Source organism: Pelophylax lessonae (assembly GCF_965119305.1).
Source record: "Pelophylax lessonae genome assembly, chromosome: 5".
Taxonomy (NCBI): domain Eukaryota; kingdom Metazoa; phylum Chordata; class Amphibia; order Anura; family Ranidae; genus Pelophylax; species Pelophylax lessonae.
In genome coordinates, this window is record NC_138772.1 from 314,503,370 (window position 1) to 314,531,358 (window position 27,989).

The window sequence follows — 27,989 nt, forward strand, 5'->3', positions numbered from 1 at the left end:
TTGCCGTGGGATAGGAACATTATCAGTTTGTGGCGTTACCCTTTGGTCTCGCCTCCACTCCCCGTGTCTTCACAAAAGTGTTAGCCCTAGTGCTAGCATTGTTACGCTAATGGGGGGATCGTGGTACTGGGCTACTTTAACGAACTTCTGTGAGCAGTGTCTCCTAATGCTCTGGTGGAAAACCATGTGAACTCTGAGGGAGTTCGGCTAGATTCTGAATTTTCAGAAGTCTGCTCTACTTCCGTCCACAAAGCTGGACTATCTCGGTTTGAATCTGAACTCGACCTTAGCCAGAGGGCTCCTCCTTCTGGACAAGCTCCAGAAACTTCAGGCTGCGATTCGTCTCCTGCTGTCCAGCAGATGGTCATCCCTCCAGACTTTCATGCTAGTGCTTGGCCTGATGGTGTTTACCTTCGAGGCGGTTCCTTTTGCACAGTTCCATACGAGGCCCCGGCAAAAGATGATTCTGGCCAAATGGGACAAGACTTCAGTCAGGACATAGAGTCCTTGATATGGTGGCTTCACCCTTCGACTTGGGAAATCCTTCCTCCCTTGTATTGGTCAGTGGGCACTGCAGATACCAGCCTGTCCGGCTGGGAAGGCGTCCTTGGCAAAAATTCTGCTCAGGGGATCAGGACACTGGAAGAGTCCAGACTACCAATCAAAGTCTTGGAACTCTAAGCGATCAGACTGTGCCTGAACCATTAAACGGATGGTCTTCAGGGATGTCCAGTGCGCATTCAATCGGACAATGCTGATTACCTCAGTCAGTAGGCGTTGGACCAAGGGGAGTGGTCCCTTCATCCGAAAAGGGGTTTCATCAGTTGCGTTTCCTGTGGGGCATTTGCGAGATGGATCTGTTGGAGTACTGGCTTAACAAAAAGGTGCAGAGGTTTGCGGCTCTGTCACGGGATCCTCTGGCGTGTGCCACAGACACATTGGTGGCACCATGGAGTCAGTATCGACCGATTTATGCCTTTCCTCCTCTCAAGCTTCTGCCAAGACTTCTACGCAGGATCGAGGCAGAAGAGATTCCGGTCATCTTGGCCCCGGACTGGCGTCGCCGGGCTTTGTACGTCTACCTGGTGCGGCTGGTCGCTGACGTTCCTTGAAAGCTTCCTCTCAGGGAGGATCTGCCGTCCCACAGATCTTCCATCCTGCTTTACAGTCGCTGGCTTTGACGGCTTGGTCGGGGCTGATGGAAAGAGGTTTGTCTTAGTCGGTTATTCCAACGCTGTTAAAAGCTAGGAAATCTACTTCTAGGAAGATTTACCATCGTACATGGAAGACTTACATTGCGCAGTGAGTCTCTTGGGATTCATCCTCGTTCTTTTTTGGTGGCTCGAATCTCAACCTACTTTCAACGGGGGATTGAGCAGAAGCTGGCCTTGAGTTCTATCAAGGGCCAGGTGTTGGCCTTAGCGGTTTTCTTTCTACGGCCCTTGGCCACACACTCCCTAATTTTCTTCAGGGAGTTTGGCACTTGGCTCCTCCAGTGTGGTCTCCGTTACCACCTTGGGACCTCAGTTTGGTGCTCTCGGTCCTCCAGAAGCCTCCCTTTTGAGATTATTCAGGAGATTCCCCTGCTTACGCTGTCCCAAAAGGTGGCCTTTTTGGTGGCTATCACCTCTGCACGCAGGGTGTTGGAATTGGCAGCGTTATCCTGTCCACCTTTTGGTGGTTAGCAGAGATAAGGTGGTTTTTCGCCCTTGTCCGTCGTTCCTTTCAAAGGTTGTCTGATTTTCATTTGAATGAAGACATTGTGTTTCCTTCCCTGTGTCCCAGGCCAAAACATCCAAAGGAAATTGCTTTGCATGCCTTGGATGTGGTCCGGGCAATTAGGGCGTACCTGGCAGCTACGGAGTCTGTTAGGAAATCACACTCACTATCCAAGTGTCAGGTTCCTCCTTTCCCTATCAAGGCGCATTCTACTCGAGCGCTTAGTGCCTCCTAGGCCTTCCATCATCAGGGGTCAGTGACGCAGGTTTGCAAGGCGGCCACCTGGTCGTCGGTACACACTTTCACAAAGTTCTATAAAGTGGATGTGTTGGCATCTGCGGTCGCTCCTTTTGGTTTGCAGGCTGCTGTTTAGGGGACCTGATCCTCTGAGTTTGTATGTTCTTTTCAGGTGGGCCCCAGTTGTTGAGCTCCTGGTTGCCTGGTTGGCTATAGTTTATCCCTGGGAATCTATTTTCTCTATCGTTCATTGACGGACGCAGTTCTCTCTGATTCATATCAGTAGGGTAATACTGCACCCTACAGGAGTAGGACACTAGGCAGAAAAAAGTTCTGGCTACGCCTATGGACAGTCCCGGAGGTCTTCTAGCAATTAGGCTGGACTGGGCGACAGCCTGGACCCCCATATCCAGTGGTCACCCCAGTCTGGCCATCAAGCACATGCAGGCCTTAGCTCCGCGCTGGGTCGGCCGCGACATAGTCCCACTGTACAGGGACTGGCCCCGCGAGTAAAATGTCTCGCCAGGACGCACACGACAGGGTCTAGACTGATGTCGCAGCATTCCTATTTGACCGACAGCCCCCCTACTCCAGTGGCGTGGGGTCCTGTCATGAGATGGCGCCTGCCTGTGTTCCTGGTATGATGAGTAAACGCCCCCCCCCCTCCCTGGCGGATTTTGGGGTGGACGCGGGCCCTCTCTCTGGGATGGTCAGACCCTCACACTCCAGGGTTCCCTCTGTCCTGTTGTGACCCCCCTCCTCTCCACCACCCCCTTTACCCCCTCCCATTGTTTGGGCCTACCTGAGGCTAGGGCCTAGTGTCGAGGCCGCATGGGGGGGGGGGGGGCTGGGGGAGTGGGCCGTCTGCGGTGCTTGACCGATCCTGCAGGGAGGGGGGTGCCTTGGGGGTTTCTGCTGTGTATGGGCGTTTGGGGGGGGGGAGGGGTCCCCTTTGGGCCCAGATTCCCGCGCGGGGTTAACATTTTGTTGTAGCCTCTGTCTGCTTCTATGGTGGCGGCCATCTTGCTGTGAATTGTTTGCTGTGGAGTCCGGTGGGAGTGCCTGGAGGATAGTATGTCATGAGGGTGGTCCCTCCCTGTGGGGATCTGTTAGTGCGTGCCTGACCTTCAGGGGGTGCTGTAGCGATGTGGTGCCGCTTTAGAGTTGCTGGTGGGTTTCCCGGTTCAGTATGGACCCTGCAGGCCATTTGTTCCCAACTGACCCCCTCACAGAGGCCGCAGGGCCTTCCGGATCTCCACTGTCCGTCGATGCCGTTTCCGCAGTTCGGGAAACATTTGGGCCCGGGTGAAGGTGGTAGGTGCACTGAAACGTTTCTCTGCCTACCCCTGCCTCATCTGATGTCTCAGAGTCTGAGTCTTGCTCAGCCGCCTCAGATGTGGGGCCTCCCTCCTGGGTCTGTTACCTCGCACCCTGTCTAATCCGATTATGAGGATTACATTTCTACCTCCCCTGCCGCAACAGGCGCTGCTGGATGCACTGGCTGTTTCGGTGCATGACACCCTGCGATTTGGGGGTCGCAGCTGCGCCTGGGGCGTAGGTGGCATCTGCCACCCACATGTCATCTGGAGCTGCCTTTTTGCTGGCTGCTCATGTAGCAGGGGACCATCCTGAGACGTTACCCTGGGGTGTCTAAGCGGCCGTTGGACGTTGTCCTTTTGGGGAGTCTCTGGTACAGAGGACTGTTCCGCCTTTGGTGGACGTACGGTCTCTAGCTGAATGGGTGTTTGCCGTTGTTCCAGTGGAGGAATCCCCGTCCTGTAAGGACTTGGGGGATAGGATGGCGCGGGCTGTGGCCTGCAATCTTTACTCCCCGGTGTATTCTGCACTTGGAACAGTGTTTATTTTTTCCCTTGCCACGCAGACTCTGCCTGTTGGACAGAGTTCTACCACAGTGACTTGGTGTGGGGTATGTCCCTCTTGTCCTTGGTGAGCTGTTGGACCAGCTGGCGCAGGGGCTGCAGTTTTTTTGCGATGCCGCACTGGTCGAGGCTCCCTTGTATGGGTCACCTTGTTGTTTTCCGTGGTGGTTGTCCAGCGTCTACGTGACCGTAGTGTTGATCTGCGGATCAAACTTCTACAACAGTCTTAATGGATCTCCCTGTTCAGGGGGATCGCCTGTTTGGCACTGCCCTAGATGACGTTATATAAGGGTCTCACGGGGGGGGGGAAGTGTTTTCTTCCACAGGCTAACAAAGGTAAGTGCCTTTGTCACAGTTAGGGTTCTTCCCTTTCGCCTCGCAAACAGTTTCTTCGTTCCTCGGGGGGCGTTGGATGTGGCGAAGTCCTTCCAGACATCTGCGTGAGGTTCCAAATTACTCTGGTCTGGAGAACATGAGATCCTTTTTTTCCAGACCTGCGGACTAGGCCTACTCGGCCTGAAGGTGCTTCCTCACCCATCTAGGGGGTGGGGGTCCTTGCCGGTCGAGAACCTGCGGCTGGCCCGGATCCCAGGCTGCTGGGTTCAGGAGGTCATGCGGTCCAGTTGCAAAATCGAGTCCCGATCCGTTTATTTCCGGTAAGGTTTTTTTCCCCTTCCAATGTACGGCTGTTCTCGGATCGCTTACTTGCGCTCAGTGGGGCAGTTCAGGCTCTGGTTCAACAAGCTGGACAAACTGGTCCTTTGATGGTTCAGTGCAAATAAAAAATTCAAATTGATATCGGTTTGCACGGCGGTGGCCTCCCTGCATCAGGGGGATTCCTGGCCCTCCATAGACATCAAGCTGCCTACCTTCACATCCTGTTATGTTCGGGACACCTACGGGTTCTCGGTTTTTTGCCATGGGGAAGGATCTCTATTGGTTTGTGGCGTTGCCCTTGGGTCTAGCTTATGCTACTAGGGTTTTCACAAAGGTGTGACTCCGGTCCTGGTGGTGTTTCGGCAGCAGGGCGTATCGGTCCGGGGTTCCTGGCCGATCTGCTTCTCCATGCGGAGTCTCCTACGGTGCTGACAAATGGATTTGGAAGTCATCACGAGGACTCTGGAGGAGTTCAGGTGGGTTCTGAACCTTCAGAAGTCATCCATGGTCCCTTTCATGAGACTGGACTATCTGGGCCTGACTGGACTAGCCCTCAGTCAGGGTGTTTTCTCCCTCCGGGGAAAAGACTCTTGGAACTGCAGACTGCGGTTCATGTCCCGCACATGGTCGTCCCTTCGGACCTGTATGCGAGTTCTGAGACTGATGGTGCAGTCTTTCGAGATGGTCCTGTTCGCTCAATCCCTCTGGGAGATCCCCCAGAAGGCAATCCTTCTCGATTGGGACTAGAATCCAAACTCTCAGGACTTTCGGATCTGGCTGAGCTGGCTGACCAGGGAGTCTTGAGCTGGAATCCTTCCTCCCCTTTTTCCTGAACACTTATCAACACAGATGCGAGCCTGTCTGGGTGGGAAGGAGTCCTCGGCAGATTCTCTGCTTCCAGGGCATGGTCCCTGGAGGATCCAGGTTACCGATCAATGACCTGGGGCTGAGAGCGATCCGGCTTTGCCTGGTTCACTGGATCAGGCAGCTGCCCGGTGCATGTTCAATCAACTACGCCATGACCATGGCTTATGTCATTCACCAAGGGTGTCCTTGCGGCTTTGGATGTGTCAATTCTTCGTTGGGCACTGCGCCTTGTTCCTGCTCTTCCGCTGTTCCCTTTTCAGGTGTGGAAACCTTGGCGGGAGGATTGCCTCAGGTGACAGGCCTTGGATGCAGGGTAATGGTCCCTTCATCCGGAGGGGTTTCTGCAGTTGTGCCTTCGGTGGGGGCACTTCAGGCGTGGACCTGTTGGCATCGCATCTACAGGGTAGTGCTGTGGTTTGTCGCTCCCGAACCCTCTGGCGGGTGCAATGGTGGCACCATGGGTTCTGTCATGGGCAAGAACATTTGCTAGGTTCAACTTGAACGATGCCATGGAGTTTAGCATGGTCACCTGCGCACGGCTGCCGCCGGCATGGTCGTGTGTGCTCACGGATGGGCCAAGGTCAGTCTCAGCTGCGGTCTGCCTTTCCTCCTCCCAAGTTGCTACCAAGAATTTTTTGCAGGATTGGGGCGGAAGGGATTCTGGTCTTTCTCGTGACTCCGGATGGGCCTTGCAGAGCTTTGTATGCTGGCCTGGTCAGGCTGGCCGCAGATGCTCCTTGGAGAATTCCTCTCAGGGAGGAGTTATTGTCTCCAGGGCCCATCTCCCGTCCGACTTTGCGGTCGCTGACTTTGCAGAATTGGCTGTTTAATGCCAGGTGCTGAAGGATGGGAGTTTGGCTGCCTCAGTGTTTCCCACCCTGCTTGAAACGTAGGAATCAACTTCTAGGGTGATTTTTTTTTTTTTATTCATCATACGAGATAGTCATATATTGCGTGGGCTCCCCCTCGCTCTTGGTGGCCCGGATCTTGGCCTCCTTCAATGGGGAGTTGATCACAAGTTGGCCTTGAGTACTGTCGGGTTGGGTTTCCGTTTTGGCAAATTTCTTCCGAAGGCCGTTGGCCGCCTGTGCCCTGGTGCGTGACTTCTTCCAGGGGCGACACTTGGTGCTTCCAGTGCGACCTCCGTCACCCACTGGGGACCTTGATTTGGTGCAGTCGGTTCTTTTAGACCCCCTGTTTGCGAGTATTCGAGGGTATCCCCTGCCTACCTTATTACAGAAGGTGGCCTTCTTGGTTGCGGTCGCTCTGCGTGGAGGTGTCGGCACTGGCAACATTGTCCTGTCGTCCTCCCTATATGTTGATCATGGGGCCAAGTAGTACTTCGTCCTAATCCGTCCTTCCCTCCAAAGGTTGTTTCTGGTGTTCACTTGCACGAGGACATTGTATTCCCATCTTGTGTCCTGAGCCCTCACATCCTAAGGAATGTGCATTGCTTACTCTGTTTAGAGTGTGGGCACTCATGGTGTACTTGGTAACTACCGAGTCTTTTCGTGAGTCAGGCTCGCTCTCTTTACTTACGGATGGCCCGTGAACGGGACTGCCTGCGTCTGCTGCGTCTATTCCCAGATGGATCGGACAGACGGTGATGCAGGTTTATTCAATTAGGGATCAGGTCCTACCTTTCCCTGTTTCGGCACATTCTACTCGGGCACCTAGTGCTTCCTGGGCTTTTCGCCTTGTGTACATCTGTGCTCTAGGTTGCAAGTCGGCTTCCTGGTAGTCTGCTCACACCTTTACCACGTTTTATAAGGTGGATGTGCTGGCATCTGCAGATGCCTCTTTTTGGGCGCAAGGTTTTTTGCTGGCGGCTGCTTGGGGGGCTTTTGGCCTTCCTTGAGGGTGTTTGTTTTCAGGTGGGCCTCATCTTTTGTGCTGTGGAGTCCTATGTTGCCTGTCGGCTATGTTTGTTTGGTCTTGGGGACTTGTTCTTTTCTGCTGTTCCCACCCCTCATTTTATGGCACTGCTTTGGGACGTCCCTACTGATATGAGTCAGAGAGAACTGCGTCCGTCAATGAACGATAGAGAAAACTGGATTTTTGACTTACCGTAAAATCCTTTTTTCAAGTTCATTGACGGGACACAGTACCCGCCCCTCTATTTTGAGTTGGGTTGGTGTTACTTTTCTGACACTGCTTTGATACAAAACTGGCATCCTATGCAGGAAGAGAGGGTGTACCCTCCAGGACTGTGCATAGGCGTAGCCAGAACTTTTTTCTGCCTAGTGTCCTACTCCTGTAGGGGGCAGTATTTACCCTACTGATATGAATCGGCGAGAACTGCGTCCATCAGTGAACTTAAGAGAAAAGGATTTTACGGTAAGTCAAAAATCCAGTTTTTCGCTGTTCCCACCCCTCTGCTTTGGGACGTCCCAACGGTTAAGATCAAGAGCTGTGTCCGTCAATGAATGAAAGGGAAAATGGGATTTTTGACTTACCGTAAAATCCATTTCTCTGATGTTCATTGATGGACACAGCACCCACCCCTCTGTGGAGTTGTAATTCTTCTGACACTGCTTTTAACTAAACTGAGAACCTATAGCAGAGAGAGGACGTATACCCCCTGGGACAGCCCATAGTGTCCTACTTCTGTAGGGGGGAAGTATAACCCAATGGTTAAGAAGATCAGGAGCTGTGTCCGTCAATGAACATCAGAGAAAGAGATTTTAGGGTAAGTCAAAAATCCCATTATTTGATCCCCTGCAGATTTTGTGAATTTGCCCACTTAGACAGAAATGACGGGTCTATAATGTTGTTTTTTTTTTTTGTTGTTTTTTTTTTTTTTGTTTTTTTTTAATCATAGGTGTATTTTAAATGATAGACCGAAATGCAACCAAAAATCCAGAAAAAAGCACATGATACAAATGTTATAATTTGAGTTGCAGTTCAGGGAGTAAAATAAGTATTTGATCCCCAAGCAAAACATGACTTGGTGGAGAAACCCTTGTTGGCAAGCACAGAGCTAGGATGTTTCTTTTAGTTAGAGACCAGGTTTGCACACCTCTCAGGAGGGATTTTGGTCCACTCTTTTTTACGGATCTTCTCTAAATCCTTAAAGTTTCTTGGCTGTCGCTTGACAACTTGAAGTTTCAGCTCTCTCTGGCTAGGCCACTCAATAACCTTAATGTCCCTCTTCTTTAGCCACTCCTTTGTTGCCTTGGCAGTATGGTTTGGGTCATTTTCTTGCAGAAGGACCCTTCTATGACCCATCTTCAGTGTTTTGGCTCAGGGAAGAAGGTTCTCATGCAAGATTTTACAATATATGGCCCCATCCATTTGCCCCTCAAATGCGGCACAGTCGGTCTGTACCTTTAGCAGAGAAATAGCCCCAAAGCAACATGTTTCCACCTCTGTGCTTAACTGTAGGTATGGTGGTGTTAGGATCATAGTCAGCATTTTTCTTCCTCCAAACATGGAGAGTCCCCCTCCTCAGGAAGGCACATGTACACTCTTGCATGTGAACATCTAAATGATTAAGAGAGGGATTGGGAGAAAGTGCTGTGGTTAGATGAGACCAAAATTGAGCTCTTTGGCATTAGCTCGACTCGCCATGTTTGGAGGAAGAAAAATGCTGACTGTCCCTAAGAACACCATCCCTGCAGTCAAGCACTGAGGTGGAAACCTGATGCTGTGAGGCTGTTTCTCTGCTAAAGGTACAGGCCTACTGCCGCACTGAGGGGCCAATGGACGAGGCCATGTATTGTAAAATCTTGGATGAGAACCTTCTTGTGTCAGCCTTAACACTGAACATGGTCCTGGATGTATATTCCAGCATGACAATGACCCAACACATACGCCATGGCAACAAAGGAGTGGCTCAAGAAGAAACACGTTAAGGTCATAGAGTGACCTAGTCAGTCTCCTAGTCGGTCTCCAGACCTTAATCCTATAGAAAATTTATGGAGGGAGCTGAAACTTCGAGTTGTCAAGAGACAGCCAAAAAACCTTAAGGATTTAGAGACGATCTGTAAAGAAGAGTGGACCAAAATCCCTCCAGAGATGTGTGAAAAGCTGGTCACCAACTACAAGAAATGTCTTACCTCTGCTTGCCAACAAGGGTTTCTCCACCAAGTACGAAGTGATGTTTTGCTTGGGGATCAAATACTTATTTTACTCAATGAACTGCAACTCGGTTTATAACATTTGTATCATGTGTTTTTTCTGGATTCTTGGTAGATATTCTGTCTTTATCAAAATACACCTATGATAAAAATTATAGACCCTTCATTTCTTTGTAAGTGGACAAATTTAAAAAATCTGCAGGGAATCAAAAATGTATTTCCCCCGCTGTATTTACAAGAGAACACCCAGCTGTATCTACAGATGCAGTGATTTTAGCAGCAGCCTGATTATAATGGCAAATTGGGCAGTAGATTAGCAGCTCATAATCATTAAGAAAAATAATTAAATATCTGCTACCATTAAAAAAAAAAAAAAAAAAATTCATGGAAAGAAAACCCAGTGGAGCAGCCCCCACTAAAATGTGCAGTCACAATAACGAAAATAGAATGAGCAATGAAAAATAGTAAAGCGCTCAAACTACTATAATAAACATGCAATTTTAATATTTCAATGTGCAAACACATCCAATGTGTAATCGTATCAGTCCAAAACAATCAATCCTTACTTTATAGGTAAATGCAGTGAATAAACCTATAAATCAGTAAATAAATGTGTATGAAGAAAAACTTGCTTAATGCAAAGAAAGTGTCAGTCCAAAAAAAAGACCCACACTCTTATGTGAATCACAGCAAAACCTCCATTCATTGAACACAAATATAATGGTAGTTTAGCAATCCTGTGAAATCTTCTCTACTTGTCACACAAGTGTACATTAAAAGATGTGCCCTCACCTCCAGTGGTGGACCTCACTGGTAAATAGGTCTCATCGCTTTAAGAGATCAACTCCACAGTTCTTATCGCCCACACAGGGTTTAGATGCTCACATGGAAAGCTTCATAGTGCATACCATGTTAAAATAAATTAATTAATCCTTAGTAATCCACTCACATGTAAACAATGCACACAAGGATATCCTAAAACCAGTCTAAGTACTGCTATTGTAAACCAGCAAGCAGATCCTAATACCATCCTGCCCACCTGATGCATTGCATCCTTGCAGACTTAATCAAAGATAGGTAAAGACTCTTGGGCTCCCTTCACACTACCGCGACTTGTCAGGCTGACAAGTCGCGGTCCATGCAGTGCTACAGGACCCGTTCTAATAGGAGCAACACAAGTCGCTCCGGCTTAAAAAAGGGTCCTGTACTACTTCGGGGCGATCTCAGAGCGACTTGCATAGACATTCATTATATGAAGTCCGTGCAAGTCGCGCCGAAGTCGCGGTGCACGGGACTTCACAGGTCGCCCCCTAAGTCGTGCAGAAGTCGTGCCGCTGCAGTGTGAATGCGGTCTTAACTTGTGGAGGCAAAAACGTTACCATGATAACAGTAAACAGATAATTGACTCTGCCTTGCAAGTAAGAAGCCAGCAGGAAATCCAATATAAACATAATGTTGGTTGCTAATCCTCCGGAATCCAATACGGTTAACAAAAAGGTTTACAATACAAACTTTTACGGATGCCAACAAACTAATTCCAGGAATATAATAAACACCACCAATGTATTTACGCTTCCACGTACCATATGTGGCATATAATAAATAGACAGTATCTCACAAAAGTGAGTACACCCTTCACAATTTTGTAAATATTTTATTATACCTTTTCATGTGACAACACAAAAGAAATTACACTTTGCTACAATGTAAAGTAGTGAGTGTACAGCTCGTATAACAGTGTCAATTTGCTGTCCCCTCAAATTAACTCAACACACAGCCATTATAGTCTAAACCGCTCGCAACTAAAGTGAGTACACTCCTAAGTGAAAATGTCCAAATTGTGCCCAAAGTGTCAATATTTTGTGTGATCACCATTATTTTTCAGCACTGCCTTAACCCTCTTGGTCGTGGAGTTCACCAGAGCTTCACATGTTGCCACTGGAGTCCTCTTCCACTACTCCATGGCAACATCATGGAGATGGTGGATGTTGGAGACCTTGTGCTCCTCCCACTTTCTGTTTTGAGGATGCCCCACAGATGCTAGGTAGGGTTTACGTCTGGAGACATACTTAGCCAGTCCATAACCTTGACCTTCAGCTTCTTTAGCAAGGCAGTGGTCGTCTTGGAGTCGTTATGTTGGAATACTGCCCTGCGGCCCAGTCTCCGAAAGAGAGGGGATCATGCTATGCTTCAGTATGTCACAGTACATGTTGGCATTCATGGTTCCCTCAATGAACTGTGCTGGCAGCACTCATGCAGCCCCAGACCATGACACTCCCACCATGCTTGACTGTAGGCAAGACACAGTATTGATATCCTATTGAGCATCTGTGGGGCATCCTCAAACGGAAGGTGGAGGAGTGCAAGGTCTCGAACATTCACCAGATCTGTGATGTCGTCCTGGAGGAGTGGAAGAGGACTGCAGTGGCAACCTGTGAAGCTCCGGTGAACACCATGTGCAAGAGGGGCTGGAAAATAATGGTGGCCCCACAAAATATTGACCCTTTGGGCCCAATTTGGACATTTTCCCTTAGGGGTGTACTCACTTTTGTTGCCGGCGGTTTAGACATTAATGGCTGTGTGTTGAGTTATTTTGAGGGGACAGCAAATTGACACCGTTATACAAGCTGTACACTCACTACTTTACATTGTAGCAAAGTGTAACTTCTTCAGTGTTGTCACATGAAGATATAATAAAATATTAACAAAAATGTGAGGGGTGTACTCACTTTTGTGAGATACTGTGTGTATATGTGTGCATGTATATTTGTATGTGTATGTACATACACACAGTGCTTTGGGAAAGTATTCGGCCCCCTCGAACTTTTCGACCTTTTGCCACATTTCAGGCTTCAAACATAAAGATATAAAACTGTAATTTTTTGTGAAGAATCAACAAGTGGGACACAATCGTGAAGTGGAACAAAATTTATTGGATATTTCAAACTTTTTTTAACAAATAAACTGAAAAAATTGGGCGTGCAAAATTATTCAGCCCCCTTAAGTTAATACTTTATAGCGCCACCTTTTGCTGCGATTACAGCTGTAAGTCGCTTGGGGTATGTCTCTATCGGTTTTGCACATCGAGAGACTGAAATTTTTGCCCATTCCTCCTTGCAAAACGGCTCAAACTCAATGAGGTTGGATGGAGAGCGTTTGTGAACAGCAGTTTTCAGTTCTTTCCACAGATTCTCGATTGGATTCAGGTCTGGACTTTGACTTGGCCATTCTAACACCTGGATATGTTTATTTGTTAACCATTCCATTGTAGATTTTGCTTTGTTTTGGATCATTGTCTTGTTGGAAGACAAATCTCCGTCCCAGTCTCAGGTCTTTTGCAGACTCCATCAGGTTTTCTTCCAGAATGGTCCTGTATTTGGCTCCATCCATCTTCCCATCAATTTTAACCATCTTCTCTGTCCCTGCTGAAGAAAAGCAGGCCCAAACCATGATGCTGCCACCACCATGTTTGACAGTGGGGATGGTGTTCTCAGGGTGATGAGCTGTGTTGCTTTTACGTCAAACATAACATTTTGCATTGTTGCCAAAAAGTTTGATTTTGGTTTTATCGGACCAGAGCACCTTCTTCTACATGTTTGGTGTGTCTCCCAGGTGGCTTGTGGCAAACGTTAAACGACACTTTTTATGGATATCTTTAAGAAATGGCTTTCTTCTTGCCACTCTTCCATAAAGGCCAGATTTGTGCAGTATACGACTGATTGTTGTCCTATGGACAGAGTCTCCCACCTCAGCTGTAGATCTCTGCAGTTCATCCAGGGTGATCATGGGCCTCTTGGCTGCATCTCTGATCAGTCTTCTCCTTGTATGAGCTGAAAGTTTAGAAAGACAGCCAGGTCTTCGTAGATTTGCAGTGGTCTGATACTCCCATTTCAATATTATCGCTTGCACAGTGCTCCTTGGGATGTTTAAAGCTTGGGAAATCTTTTTGTATCCAAATCCGGCTTTAAACTTCTCCACAACAGTATCTCGGACCTGCCTGGTGTGTACCTTGTTCTTCATGATGCTCTCTGCGCTTTAAACAGACCTCTGAGACTATCACAGTGCAGGTGCATTTATACGGAGACTTGATTACACACAGGTGGATTCTATTTATCATCCTTAGTCATTTAGGTCAACATTGGATCATTCAGAGATCCTCACTGAACTTCTGGAGAGAGTTTGCTGCACTGAAAGTAAAGGAGCTGAATAATTTTGCACGCCCAATTTTTCAGTTTTTTTATTTGTTAACAAAATTTGAAATATCCAATAAATTTTGTTCCACTTCATGACTGTGTCCCACTTGTTGATTCTTCACAAAAAATTACAGTTTTATATCTTTGTTTTGAAGCCTGAAATGTGGCAAAAGGTCGCAAAGTTCAAGGGGGTCGAATACTTTCGCAAGGCACTGTATGTATACGTGTATATATACAGTATGTATATATGTATGTATATATATATATATATATATATATATATATATATATATATATATATATATATATATATATTCTCAAAAACATATACAGTACTGTGCACAAGTTTTAGGCAGGTGTGAAGAAATGCTGTAAACTAAATGCTTTCGAAAATATATTTTTTAATTATTTATTTTTATCAGTTTACTAAATGGAAAGTGAGCAAACAGAAGAAAAATCAAATCAATATTTGCTGTGACTACCTTTTTGGCCTCAAATCAGCATCAATTCTTCTAGTTACACTTGCACACGGTTTTTGAAGGAGTTTGGCAGGTAGGTTGTTCCAAACATCTTGGAGAACTTACCACAGATCTTTGGATGTAGGCTGCCTCAAATCTTTGTCTCCATATGTAATCCCAGACAGGCTCGATGATGAGATTAGGGCACTGGAGGCCAAACCTCTTTGTTTGGGGTTGTTGTCCTGCAGAATCACTTCTGGGCCTATCGCACACCGCCCTGATGGTATGGCATTAGAGCTGCACGAATAATCATTACAAAATCACAATCTCGTTTTAACCCCCTTCACGATCTTAATCTATCATTTCCACAAATCGTGTAACAGTGCAGATCAGTTCTCTGCAAAGAGCTGTCAAAAGGGGGGGGGGGGGGGGGGGAGAGAAACAGCCAAAGTTTATCACAACCTTGCTTAGCACAGAAAGAGAGAAAAACAAACGTATAATTTTCCTTTCTTTAGATCACAGGGATGGACTTCGGTCTGTAAATTAAGTCAGTTTAACCACTTAAAAACCATGCATTTGTTGCTTACAAGTTAAAACCAGTACTTTTTGCTAGAAAATTACTTAGAAAGTATGTGTTTTTTTTTTTTTTTTTTAAGCAGAGACCCTGGGGGGGGGGGCAAATGGCTAATTGGGCCCAATTTGGACCTGTTCACTTAGGGGTGTACTCACTTTTGTTGCCATCGGTTTAGACGTTAATGGCTGTGTGTGGAGTTATTTTGAGGGGACAGCAAATTTGCACTGTTATACAAGCTGCACATTTACTACATAACATTGCAGCAAAGTGTCATTTCTTCAGTGTTGTCACATGAAAAGCTATAAAAATGTATTTAAAAAATGTTTGGGGTGTACTCACCTTTGTTAGATACTGTACAATGAGTGTCTGCAGGCAACAGTGAAGCATGGTGGAGGTTCCTTGCAAGTTTGGGGCTGCATTGCTGCAAAAAGAGTTGGAGATTTGGTCAGGATCAGCGGTGTCCTCTATGCTGAGAAATACAGGCAGATACTTCTCCATCGTGCCATACCATCAGGGAGGCATATGATTGGCTCCAAATTTATTCTGCATCAGGACAACAGCCTTAAATATACAGCCAATGTCATTAAGAATCTTCAGCGTAGGAACAAGTAGTCGTCCTGGAAGTGAGTTTGGCCCCCACAGAGCTTTGATCTCAACACTGAGTTTGTCTGGGATTACATGAAGAAACCGAAGGATTTGAGGTAGCCTACATCTACAGAAGATCTGTGGTTAGTTCCTTCAAAACTGTGCCAGTATACCTATAAGAATCAATGCTGTTTTCAAGGCAAAAGGTGATTTGATTTGGATTTCTTTTCTGTTCGTTTACTTTCCATTTTTTTAAAGTTGGAGCAAATTTACTTCAGTAATTTTTACTTATAGGTAAGCCTATATTAAGGCCTACCTATAGGTACAGTAAATATCTCCTAAATGTGCTTTGTTTAGGAGATATTTATTTGTGAAGCTGCCAGTGACCTCACTTGCATGTATTCTGAAGGCGCGGAATACCTGTGCCGTTCCTTCAGAGCCCTGTGCCATTAACAGCGACCCCCGCACGCATGCATGGGAGTGACATTATCGCAAAAGAACTGGAGCCCACAAACCCAGAAGGAAGACCAGGTGAAGATGGAAGCCCTGTCAGCGGCTACAACGCGCCACTGCAGGGCTTTGTTTTAAGGGAAGTTTTACATAATGCATACTAGAACATTATAACATTGCCTTGCAGGAGTTTTGTTTTTCTTCTTTTTTTTTTATGGAGTTTACCACAGCCTTAATTTATAAAAATAAACTATTGACACTTCTATTTTTGAAAGCATTCTTAGAGCTTTCAGTAAACTTGATGCAGTAACTGGAAATGTATTTTTGTTTATAAGCATAAACAAATATTGCTGTTTAGGTTTTGATTGAAGTTTGGGCAGATTGGGGGACTTGCTCTTCTTTGCTTCTGTCTACTCTAAGCAAATGTTTGGATACATAAAAGGGAAATCTAACATTAAGAGCATTATCACACTGCTGTGCTGTGCTTTGGCTGCTAGCGCAGGTGTACCTGCGATTTTCGTTTGGTTAACCCGTGGTTTCCCATAGACATTCCATCATGTTAAGATGCAGCATACAGGACTTTTGGTGCGCTTTCAGACAACGCGTCAATGTGGGATTTAATGGAGTATGGAAAACCATGGGTACACCTACGTTGCCAAACTGCAGCTCAGCAGTGTGAAACACCCCCTAAAGAAATTGCACAGCCCTCAAATTCCATTAGATACTGTATCTCAGCCACTTCTTTCAGGCACAATAGCTGAGACAATGTAGATGGATGTCATTTTTACACTACTCTCATCTCCTCATGCATCACCAATCTGCTCTTGACAGATACAGCATAGAAGTTCCCCTTTGTTAATTACTATACAGGAGGTCCCCGGGTTACGAACAAGATAGGGTCTGTAGGTTTGTTAAGTTGAATTTGTAAGTCAGAACAGGTACATTTTATAAGTGTAGCTCCAGCCCAAAAATTTTTTTTTTTACATTTTTTGGATAGCATAGGGAAGGGTTACCACCCCTGTAATGTTTGTTTTGCTGTCTGTGCGCCTGTTCAGATTTCACCTCACTTTCTGTCCCTATAACAATGGGATTTTGAAAATTTTGGGTTGTTGTGCATACAAGGATTGGTGAAAAAGCTTTAGCGGAGACACCTTTTTCCCATGAGATCTCTTACAGGAATGAATTTCCCTTCCTAGAGGTAGATTTCCTCTCACTTCCTGTTGTCTCCCTCCGTTTGTAAATAGGAGTCGATTGTAGGTCAGATGTCTGTAACCCGGGAACTGACTGTAGTTAGATTTTCACGCAATTTTAGTTATCAGTAATTCAAAATCAGTTGTCAGTTATCAGTAATTCAAATCCAACTTCAATGATAGCTTTTTTTTTTTTCTTCTAGTTCTTATTCTATTCAATTTATAGCTATTCTGTAGGCAACAATATTTGAAAGAACATTTCTCTGTCTCTTGTTTTTAGATCCAACACTGGAAGTTGGGTCAGGGCATGAAACGTGTGGAGAGACCTCTTCTGAGAGTTACAGTTCCCCACCTAGCCCCCGCCATAACAGGAGGGAGAGCTTTGAAAGTGAAGAAGAGAAAGAAAGAGGTTGGCACCAAAAGGGGTGGCTTGTATGCATGGGAAAATTGATTCAGTGTAATACTGGAGTACAGTCAGGTTTAGAACTTATATTGCAGACTTAGGGGTCAATGTTGAAAATGCCATTTTTTTGTGTACATTTTTTGTTAGCATATTGTTACGGTATTAATGATTGAAACACAGGCAGTTTTGTTAGTACAATCTTGCTACTAATAATCTGTTAGTGATTGTTATGCAGAAGAAACAGTGAAGTGTAGCATCTAGGAACAATTAACCACTAATCGCATCATGCTCTAAATTTGTGTGTCCAGTTGCTTTATGTTCACCAATGGCTAGTGATTGCTGATGATTTTAGTAGTATGACTGATCTAACAACAATTACCTATAGGCGCCCAGTTTTAAACGCTCTGAAGCTTGCAACCCACAAGTTTTCTTTTGATGAATGGTACAGACAGCCACAGTAGACGTGAACTTTATTGTATCTTTTATTGCCAAATTCGTCTTCTGTATCATCCTTCAAATCAGACCTTGATTGTATGCAGCCCTCAGTGTTTTCATACCTGTATTTAGGTAATGAATTCAGTTCACTCGATAGGTTGGGTTGTTCTTTCGTCTTTTAATCGCTTCCTTTTGGAATGTTCATTTTATTTCTTTGTATCCTTTTCTTCTCCTATTTGACACCTCTCTAAATCTGCACTTTTAAACAAATTTTAAATATTATTTATTATAGGTAGTTATATAGTGCTGACAATTTATGCAGTGCTTTACATATACAGTATGTAACCTTGGATTGCGAGCACAATTCCGGAAACATGCTTGGCATCCAAAGCACTCTTATATCAAAGCAAATTTTCCCATAAGAAATGATGGAAACTCGAATGATTCGTTCCACAACCATTTATTCATAAATCCTTCAGTTTATAGTCTATATACAAAGATTATAGCAATGTGATAGGTTGTGTCATCATAAAATGTCCATCCACAAATGGCGCCTCCACCAGGGGATTAGAAGCAAAATCCAGCAGGAGCTACAGAGTATAAAAGAGAAGAGAGGTACCTCTAAGTGCAGCAGTATGGGGACATTTAATGAAGGTACAACATTTAGCAACTTACATGGTTGATGATTAAACAGGCACATCTAAGTATGCAGGCATCCGGGGTAAAGCTGTCCACATAGACCATCCTCTGAACCACTGGCTCTCACAGATGTCAGTCTGTAATTGTGATTGGGAAGACTACCCTGCAGTAGAGTGATCTGAAAGCGAGACTTTGAATCGCTCGTGGAGCGCAGCGTGGAAGGGTGTGATGAAGATGGCAGTGTGGAGGATGGTCTATATGGACAGCTTTACCCCGGATGCCTGCATACTTAGATGTTCCTGTTTTAATCATCAACCATGTGAGCTGCTAAATATTGAACCTTCATTAAATGTAACAATATTGCTACACTTAGAGGGACCTCTCTTCTCTTTTATACTCAGTTGTGACATTAAAGGCTACTTGTATATCAAGACATCCCTTGTATATCAAGTCAAAATTTATTTAAAATATTTGCTGGTCTTGCAAAGCGCTCTCAAACCAAGTTACTCTCAAACCAAGGTTTTACTGTATTATACATTCACCTTAGTCTTTGCCCTCAAGGAGCTTACAATCTAAGGTCCCTAACCTATACATACACATATTGTACAAGGCCAATTTAGACAGGAGCCAGGTAACCTACCAGCATGTCTTTGGAATGTGGGAGGAAACTGGAGTACCTGGAGGAAACCAAAGCAGGCACAGGGAGATAATGCAAACTCCAGACAGGTATTGCTGTGGCTGGGATTTGAACTGACAACCCTAATTTCTTTAAGCTAAGAAAGGCATTTTAAAAATTATATATTTCTTTTTTGTTCATTGACGGACACAGCTCCTGATTCTTCTTAACCATTGGGTTATACTGTCCCCTACAGGAGTAGGACACTAGGCAGGAAAAAGCTTGACTACGCCTATCGGCATTCCAAGGGGGTATACTGGTCCTGGCAATTTTTTCTTTTTAAATGGAATTTCTCTTCCTCCTTTTTTTTATTATTTTTGTTCCCGTGCTCTACAATCAAGTGCCGCACTGGGTGACGAACTGGATCATCTAGATCCTTAGGGTCCCCCCAGTCTGACCAGTGAGCGTTTGCAGACCGCAGCTCCGCATTAGGGGAGCTGGCCTGCTAGTTAAACGTCTCGCGAGGGCGCATGCGACTTGGCTTTCGGCCTGAGTCGCAGCGTTTCCTCCTGGCCGACAGCACCCACATTACAATGGAGCGGTGTCCTGTCTGGAGCGATGCCCCTGGAGGGTTTTGGGGTGGACGTGGGACCCCTGGGTTCCCCTCCTCCCCCCCCCCCCCAGCCCCTCTAAAATTTTGATGATCACTGTGGATCTTTCGGAACACCCCCCCCCCCCCTCCTCCCTGGGTGAGGTTATGAGCTGGCTTTTGCCACATGATCTTAAGAGGGGCTGGTTGGAGTTGCTGCTAAAGGGATCAAAAGTCAGGGCCTCCACCAGCAAGCCATGAGCGGGCTCTTCCAGACCTGTGGACAAGGCTACCTCTGAATGCAGGGGGTGCCCTCCCCCGTTTCTGGGGCGGGCATCTTCGCTGGTTACGGATCCATGGACCTCCCTGGTACAGGACAGGTGGGCCCACTAAGTTATAAGGTGACAGGGTTTTCTTGGTACGCAACTGGGGGTTAAGCAGGGTTCCCTGCCATCCTGGGAGTTGTTGACTAGGGCAGGGATGTTCTCTGGGTTCCTTGTGGCGGTTGTTGTGCTTGGGAAGTGGATGGTTTAACATCCGTGGGTACGCGCCTCACGCAGCCGGATCCGGCCTAAAATTTAGGCTGCGGCTTTGCGGCCTATGTTTGAAACTTTGTGAGGTGGCACCTGTGAGGGTGGCTGGAGACCACTGGCTCCGGTTTGGGCATCTGCCTTCCCCTTCACTGCCCCTGGGTGGTTGGCTCCGCTGGGGCTTGTGTTCAAGTGGCTGGGTGCCCACAAAGATTTAGGCTATGGCTTTGCGGCCTACTAGGCCATGCAGCCGAGTTGGGTGCCTTGGGGGGGGGGGGGGGTTAACTGAATCCCTCGCTCTTTCTTGGGCATCTGCATCTTTCTTGGGCTGAAGATCCATGCGCTTGCGGCTGGACCTCCACAAATTTGGGCAGCGGCCTGCTAGGCCATTTGGTCAGCTTGGCACCTCCCTGTGAATGTGATGAAGTGAAAAAGCAGGTGCGCTAAACTAATACAGTGCCTTGCGAAAGTATTCGCCCCCTTTGAACTTTTCAACCTTTTGCCACATTTCAGGCTTCAAACATAAAGATATAAAACTGTAATTTTTTGTGAAGAATCAACAAGTGGGACACAATCATGAAGTGGAACAAAATTTATTGGATATTTCAAACTTTAACAAATAAAAAACTGAAAAATTGGGCATGCAAAATTATTCAGCCCCTTTACTTTCAGTGCAGCAAACTCTCTCCAGAAGTTCAGTCAGGATCTCTGAATGATCCAATGTTGACTTAAATGACTAATGATGATAAATGGAATCCACCTGTGTGTAATCAAGTCTCCGTATAAATGCACCTGCACTGTGATAGTCTCAGAGGTCCGTTTAAAGCGCAGAGAGAATCATGAAGAACAAGGAACACACCAGGTAGGTCCGAGATACTGTTGTGGAGAAGTTTAAAGCCGGATTGGGATACAAAAAGATTTCCCAAGCTTTAAACATCCCAAATAGCACCGTGCCAGCGATAATATTGAAATGGAAGGAGTATCAGACCACTGCAAATCTACGAAGACCTGGCCGTCCCTCTAAACTTTCAGCTCATACAAGGAGAAGACTGATCAGAGATGCAGCCAAGAGGCCCATGATCACTCTGGATGAACTGCAGAGATCTACAGCTGAGGTGGGAGACTGTCCATAGGACAACAATCAGTCGTATACTGCACAAATCTGGCCTTTATGGAAGAGTGGCAAGAAGAAAGCCATTTCTTAAAGATATCCATAAAAAGTGTTGTTTAAAGTTTGCCACAAGCCACCTGGGGGACACACCAAACATGTGAAAGAAGGTGCTCTGGTCAGATGAAACCAAAATCTAACTTTTTGGCAAAAATGCAAAACGTTATGTTTGGCGTAAAAGCAACACAGCTCATCACCCTGAACACACCATCCCCACTGTCGAACATGGTGGTGGCAGCATCATGGTTTGGGCCTGCTTTTCTTCAGCAGGGACAGGGAAGATGGTTAAAATTGATGGGAAGATGGATGGAGCCAAATACAGGACCATTCTGGAAGAAAACCCAATGGAGTCTGCAAAAGACTTGAGACTGGGACGGAGATTTGTCTTCCAACAAGACAATGATCCAAAACATAAAGCAAAATCTACAATGGAATGGTTCACAAATAAACATATCCAGGTGTTAGAATGGCCAAGTCAAAGTCCAGACCTGAATCCAATCGAGAATCTGTGGAAAGAACTGAAAACTGCTGTTCACAAATGCTCTCCATCCAACCTCACTGAGTTCGAGCTGTTTTGCAAGGAGGAATGGGCAAAAATTTCAGTCTCTCGATGTGCAAAACTGATAGACATACCCCAAGCGACTTACAGCTGTAATCGCAGCAAAAGGTGGCGCTACAAAGTAATAACTTAAGGGGGCTGAATAATTTTGCACGCCCAATTTTTCAGTTTTTTATTTGTTAAAAAAGTTTGGAATATCCAATAAATTTCGTTCCACTTCATAATTGTGTCCCACTTGTTGATTCTTCACAAAAAATTACAGTTTTATATCTTTGAAGCCTGAAATGTGGCAAAAGGTCGAAAAGTTCAAGGGGGCCGAATACTTTCGCAAGGCACTGTATGTACTCTTGATCAAACAAATGACAAAAATATAAAAACAAACCAAAATGGTGTGAAGCAAGGGTCCGTCACTTAAGTGACATAAACCTTATGTGAAAATCCCCAGGACGGAAGGCAATGTATGTCCAATTCTGGACCTCAAGGCGCTAAAATGCGAGTACAGAAGTTCCGCATGGAATCCATTCACACGGTAGTGACATGAAGGACGCCTACCTGCACATTCTAGTATGTGCCACCAGTGCTTCCTCAGTTTTGCCGTGGGCGGGGAGTATTATCAGTTTGTTACGTTGACCTTGGTCTTGCCTCCATTCCTCAGGACTTCATAAGATTGTTGGCCCCCAGCATTATTTGAGTCAGCAGAGGATCGTGACACTGTCTGTTGAGGTGGCTTAGTTCTCCGGCACTTAGACGGGGAAAATCCTTTCTCCTCCTGTACTAGATGGTTGTCACCCCAAATGCCAGCCTGTCTGGGTTGGAAGGCGTCCTCAGCACAGACGTGTTCAAGGGGTCCTGACTCTGGCAGAGCCCGGACTGCCGATTAATGTACTGGAACTCTGAGCGGTCAGACTTGGTCTGGCTTATTGGACAATTTGTCTTCAGGGAGGTGCGGTAGGAATTCGGACAATGCCACCGCCGTGGTCTAGATCAGTCACCAAGGGGGCACAAGAAGTGTCCTGACAGCTTGGTACGTAGCCAGCATTCTAAGGTGGGCTGACCCGATTCGTTCCAGCCTCTCAAACTTCTGCCACGACTCCTGTGCAGGATCAAGACAGAAGAGATTCTGGTCATTCTAGTGGCTCCAGACTGGCCTCGCCTGGTCTTGGTATGCCGATCTGGTATGGCTGGTCGCCAATGCTCCTTGGGGACTTCCTCTCAGGGAGGATCTGCTGTCTCAAGGACCAATTTTCCATCCTGTTTTACAGTCGCTAGCTTTGATGGCTTGGCTGTTGAACCCCAGGTGCTGAAGGATGGAGGTTTGTCTGAGTCTGTGATTCCTACACTGTTAAAAGCTAGGAAATCTACTTCTAGGAAGATCCATCATCGTACGTGGAAGACATACATTGCGTGGTGTGAGTCTCTTTGGGTTCATCCTCGCTCCTTCTCGGTGTGGATCAGATCTTAACCTTCCTTCACTGAGAGGTTGAACAGTAATTGACCTTGAGTACCATCAAGGGCCAGATATCGGGTTTTGGCGGTCTTTTTCCAAAGACCTCTGGCCACACACTCCCTGGTGCGTACCTTTTCTTCAGGGTGTCCGACATTTGGTTCCTCCAGTGCGAGCTCCGTTGCCGGCCTGGAATCTTAATGTGGTGCTTTCAGCTCTACAGAAGCCTCCCCTTGAAAATATTCAGGTTTCCCTGCTTCGCTGCCCCAGAAGGTAGCCTTCTTTGGTGGCTATCACCTCTGCACGCAGGGTGTCTGAACTGGCGGTGTTATCCTGTCCACCTTTTGGTGATTACCAAGGATAGGATGGTGCTTTGCCTCTGTCCATCATTCCTTCCTATGGTGGTCTCTGATTTTCATTTGACTGAGGACATTTGTGTTGCCTTCCCAAGGTGTCCCAGGCCTAAACATCCGAAGGAACTTGCCTTGCATGCCTTGGATGTAGTTCGGGCAATTAGGGTGTACCTGACAGCTGCGGAGACTTTTAGGAAATCAGACTCTCTATTAGTGCTCACAGACGGACCTTACAAAGGGTTGTCTACTTCTTTTGCGACCATACCCAGATGGATCAGACAGTGGTTTAGGGCCTATTGCATCTGGGGTCAGTTTCCTCCTTTCCCTGTCAAGGTGTACTCTACTAAGGCGCTTAGTGTCTCCTGGGCTTTCTACCATCCAGCGTCGGTGACGCAGGTTTGCAAGGCGGCCACCTTGTTGTCGGTGCACACTTTTTACACAGTTTTTTGTAAAGTGGATGTGTTGGCATCTGTGGATGCTTCTTTTGGTCGCAAGGTTTTGCTGGCTGCTGTTTAGAGGAACTGGTCCTCTTTGAGGGTGTATGGTTGAGCTCCATGTTACCTGGTTGGCTATGGTTAGCCTTGGGAATTTTTTTCTGCTGTTTTCCCACCCCTCATATTTGACACTGCTTTGGAACGTTCCGATGGTTAAGAGGAATCAGGAGCTGTGTCAGTCAATGAACGAAAGAGAAAATGGGGTTTTTGACTTACCTTAAAATCCATTTCTCTGATGTTCGTTGACAGGCACAGCACCCACCCCTCGGTGGAGTTGGTTTTCTTCTGACACTTCTTATAACAAAACTAAGTGCCTATAGCTGAGAGTGGGTGTATACCCCCTGGGACTGCCCATAGGCGTAGTCAAGCTTTTTCCTGCCTACTGTAGGAGGCAGTATAACCCAATGGTTAAGATTTATTAAGAGCTGTGTCTGTCAAGGAACATAATGGATTTTACGGTAAGTCAAAAATCCAATTTTTTTTAAAACCTATTAAACATTTATCTGTCTAGTCTTAGTGACTAGTCATGATTTTTTTTCTAACCTAGCCACACTTGCGTCGATAGCACTCCTTCCTAACACAATCAATAGGGTGCACCGGTTTAAAATTTCTTTTCTTATGACCTCAAAATAACTGTTCCTCGAATACATAAAAGCATCTTGAAGTGGTTCTAAAGTCAAAACATTTTTTATTCTATCGTTCGACAGACGCAGCTCCACCTATCTGAGACTATAGGGTTATGCTCCTCCTATCAGGAATAGGCACTAGGCAGGAAAAAAGCTTAACCACACCTATGGGGGCTGTCCCTGCAGGCATAACCCCACACACCCTGCTATCCTCAAACAGTTTGTTTCTGCCTAGTTTAAGGACTAGGACCTAGCTTCCTGCTGGGACTTCGATCTTAGCTATTATAGGAAAGTTTGTGATTTTTTTATTTTCACTAGTTAGTTCCGGAGGACCAAGATCCAGAGGAACAACAAGCAACAACCGGCTGAGCTTTTGCACTGGATAATCTAGAGCCTTAAGGTCTCCCAGCCTGGCCAGCGAGCAGGTTATAGTCCAGAACTAGGCCTCGCCACGACAGTGCCCCGTCAGATGGGGACGAGCCTACGAGTGGACCGTCTCACTGGGACGCACACGACCTGGAACGCAGCTTTCCTTTGGCTGACAGCACCTCCATCCCAGGTGGGAGGTGATCTGTTTTAGAATGGTACCGTGGTATGGTGAGTAAATCCCCCCCCCCCCCAAACCCCTGGCAGTCTCGGGGTGGGCATGGGCCCTTGCCTGGAATAGTCGGACCTTTGGGGCTCCCTCGGTTCCCCTGACACCTTGGAGCACTAGTCCTGTGTATCCCTCGGCATTCCCCAACCCCTAGCAGGTTTTCCCCGTGGGGGGGGTAATAATGCGGCTGTTGTGGCGCTTAGTTGAGGGGGGGGGGAACTTCTTCTGTGTGGGCCCTTGGGCAGGGACCTTCTGATGCCTGTTGTTCTGGGCCCCCGTTTGGGGGCCCTGGTGACCGCATGGCGCACCGTTGGGGCCGCCATTTTGCTGTGGATCATGATTTTTATATTCCCATTAGTTTATATGGGCAGGCATTTTCTATAATTCCCCATTGAGAATGTATGAGCAGCCATTTTCCTGAGGTCCATAGGCTGGACAGGCATGCGGCATGGTTGTTTTAAATATAGAGGCGGAGTTTTCTCTTCCTGTGCAGTCAGTTTAGTTTTTGCACAGATTGTGCTGGCAGTCTCCTCTGTGGTCTGGTAACGTTTTCCTGGGGTTGCCTGTGGGTTTTTCTAAATTCATTCTGCTATTATCTTATAATCGGGCATTGTGAGCCCGCACTTATATGGGTGGGACCGCATTTTTGGCGGTCTTATAGAGACACTGCCCAATTATTTTAAAAAGTTTTAACATGGAGTCCCAGGATAATATTTCACCTGCAGACCCCCTGGGAGCAATTGCGAGACCTTCTGGTTCACAGTCTCAGCCAGAGATTGCAGCTTTTTTGCAAAATTTGATGTCTAAGGTAGATTTTGTTATTGCTAGAGCTGCCAGCCGCAAACGCCCTCAGCCCTCACCTCCATCAGCAGGGTCTTTAGACTCTGAGATAGACATGGCCGCCGCAGACGCAGGCCACACTGAGGGGTCGGTGTTGTCGCATTCTGACAGTGAAGAGGAGTGGAAGCTCTAATAGTTTCCAGTGCGGGAAACTTTAAAATTGGCTGATGAACCCACAGCGCTGGGTATGCATGTCTTTTGGCTCCCGCAAATCCCGTAAACCCTTGCCCAGAATTGTTTCATTCTATTGTGGATGAACAATGGTGGCGCATTAAGCACATGTTAGTGGTGCCTAAGTGTTTTGATCTCAAGGCCCTGAACCGCTTCATGGGGGTACAGAAGTTTCGGATGGAAACTGCGCGGTGGTGGCGTTGCTGCACCAGGGAGACTTCTTAGCTTCCATAGATTTCAAGGATGCATATCTACATATCCCCATTTACGCTGGATACCAACGGTTTCTTTGCTTTATGGTCGCAGAGGTGCATTATCAATTTGTGGCGTTACCCTTTGGTCTCACCTCGGCTCCCAGAGTGTTTACCAAGGTCTTAGCTCCGGTATTGGCATTGGTGTGCCAGCGGTGGATTGCGGTACTGGGTTATCTAGACAATCTCCTGTTGAGAGTGGACTCTCCTTCAGTCTTGTTGGGGGATCTGACGGTCACTATCAGAACTCTGCAGGATTTTGTTTGGAACCTCAGTTTCAAGAGATTCGCGCTGACACCTGTCTTGAGACTAGATTATCTGGGCTTTACTCTGGATTTAGCCTTGGCCAAGGTGTTTCTTCCCATGGGCAAGCTTCAAAAGTTGCAGGAGGCAATTCAGTTGTTGGCGAACAATCTGTCCTCTGAGTTTTCACGTGGGCCTTGGGTCTGATAGTTTCAACCTTTGAGACGGTTCCGTTTGCTCAGTTCCATACCAGACCTTTGCAAAGGGAGATTCTTGTCAAATGGGACAAGGATCCAAAGTCCTTGGACTCTTTTATTCCGTTAAGCCACAACACAAGGTCTGCTCTGTTACGGTGGATCCAGTCTCAAGCACTATGCCAGGGCAATTCCTTCCTTTGTTTTGGACGGTGATGACCAGGACGCCAGCCTATCGAGCTGGGGCGGAGTGCTGGGGAAGCTCTGTGCCCAGGGTACCTGGACAATGGAAGAGTCAAAGCTACCGATTTTTAAAGGTTTTGGCGCTCAGAGCAATAAGGCTTTGTCTGAGCCATTGGACGACTTGTCTGCAAGGTTGTCCGGCTTAGATTCAATCAGACAACGCCACGGCTGTGGCTTACATCAATCACCAGGGGGGCACCAAGAGTGTCTTGACAGCCAAAGAGGTGGCCGAGTTTCTGGCCTGGGTGGAAAAATGTATTATCTGTTCTTCAAAACCCTTCTTTTGAGAACATTCGGGATTTTTCTCTGCTTTCGCTGTCCCAGAAGGTTGCCTTCTTGGTGGCTATCGCTTCTGCTCGCAGAGTATCTGAACTGGCGGCGTTGTGCTGACACTCGCCTTATCTGGTGATACACGGGGATAAAGTGGTACTTCAACCTAATCAGTCATTTCTTCCTAAGGTTGTTTCTGATTTTCATCTGAATGAAGACATTGTGTTGCCTTTACTCTGCCCTAAGTGCAAACATTCTAAGGAATTTGCGTTGCACACTTTGGATGTGGTTCGGGCGATCAGGGTCTATCTGAAGACCACATAGTCTTTTAGAAAATCGGATGCTCTTTTTATCCTTACCGAAGGATCTTGTAAGGAATTGGCTGCGTCTGCGGGGACCATATCCAGATGGATCAGGCAGACAGTAGTTCAGGCTGA

General features: G+C 46.6%; 1 protein-coding gene across 1 annotated transcript in view; it reads left to right on the plus strand.

Annotated features, from left to right (window-relative positions):
* Window positions 1–27,989, plus strand: part of ZCCHC2 (zinc finger CCHC-type containing 2) — a 181,607-nt gene that overhangs the window by 141,190 nt on the left and 12,428 nt on the right. The window contains exon 12 of the mRNA XM_082259718.1: window positions 17,170–17,298. Within this exon, the coding sequence (XP_082115844.1) occupies window positions 17,170–17,298 (129 nt within the window). The remainder of the gene's footprint in view (window positions 1–17,169; window positions 17,299–27,989) is intronic.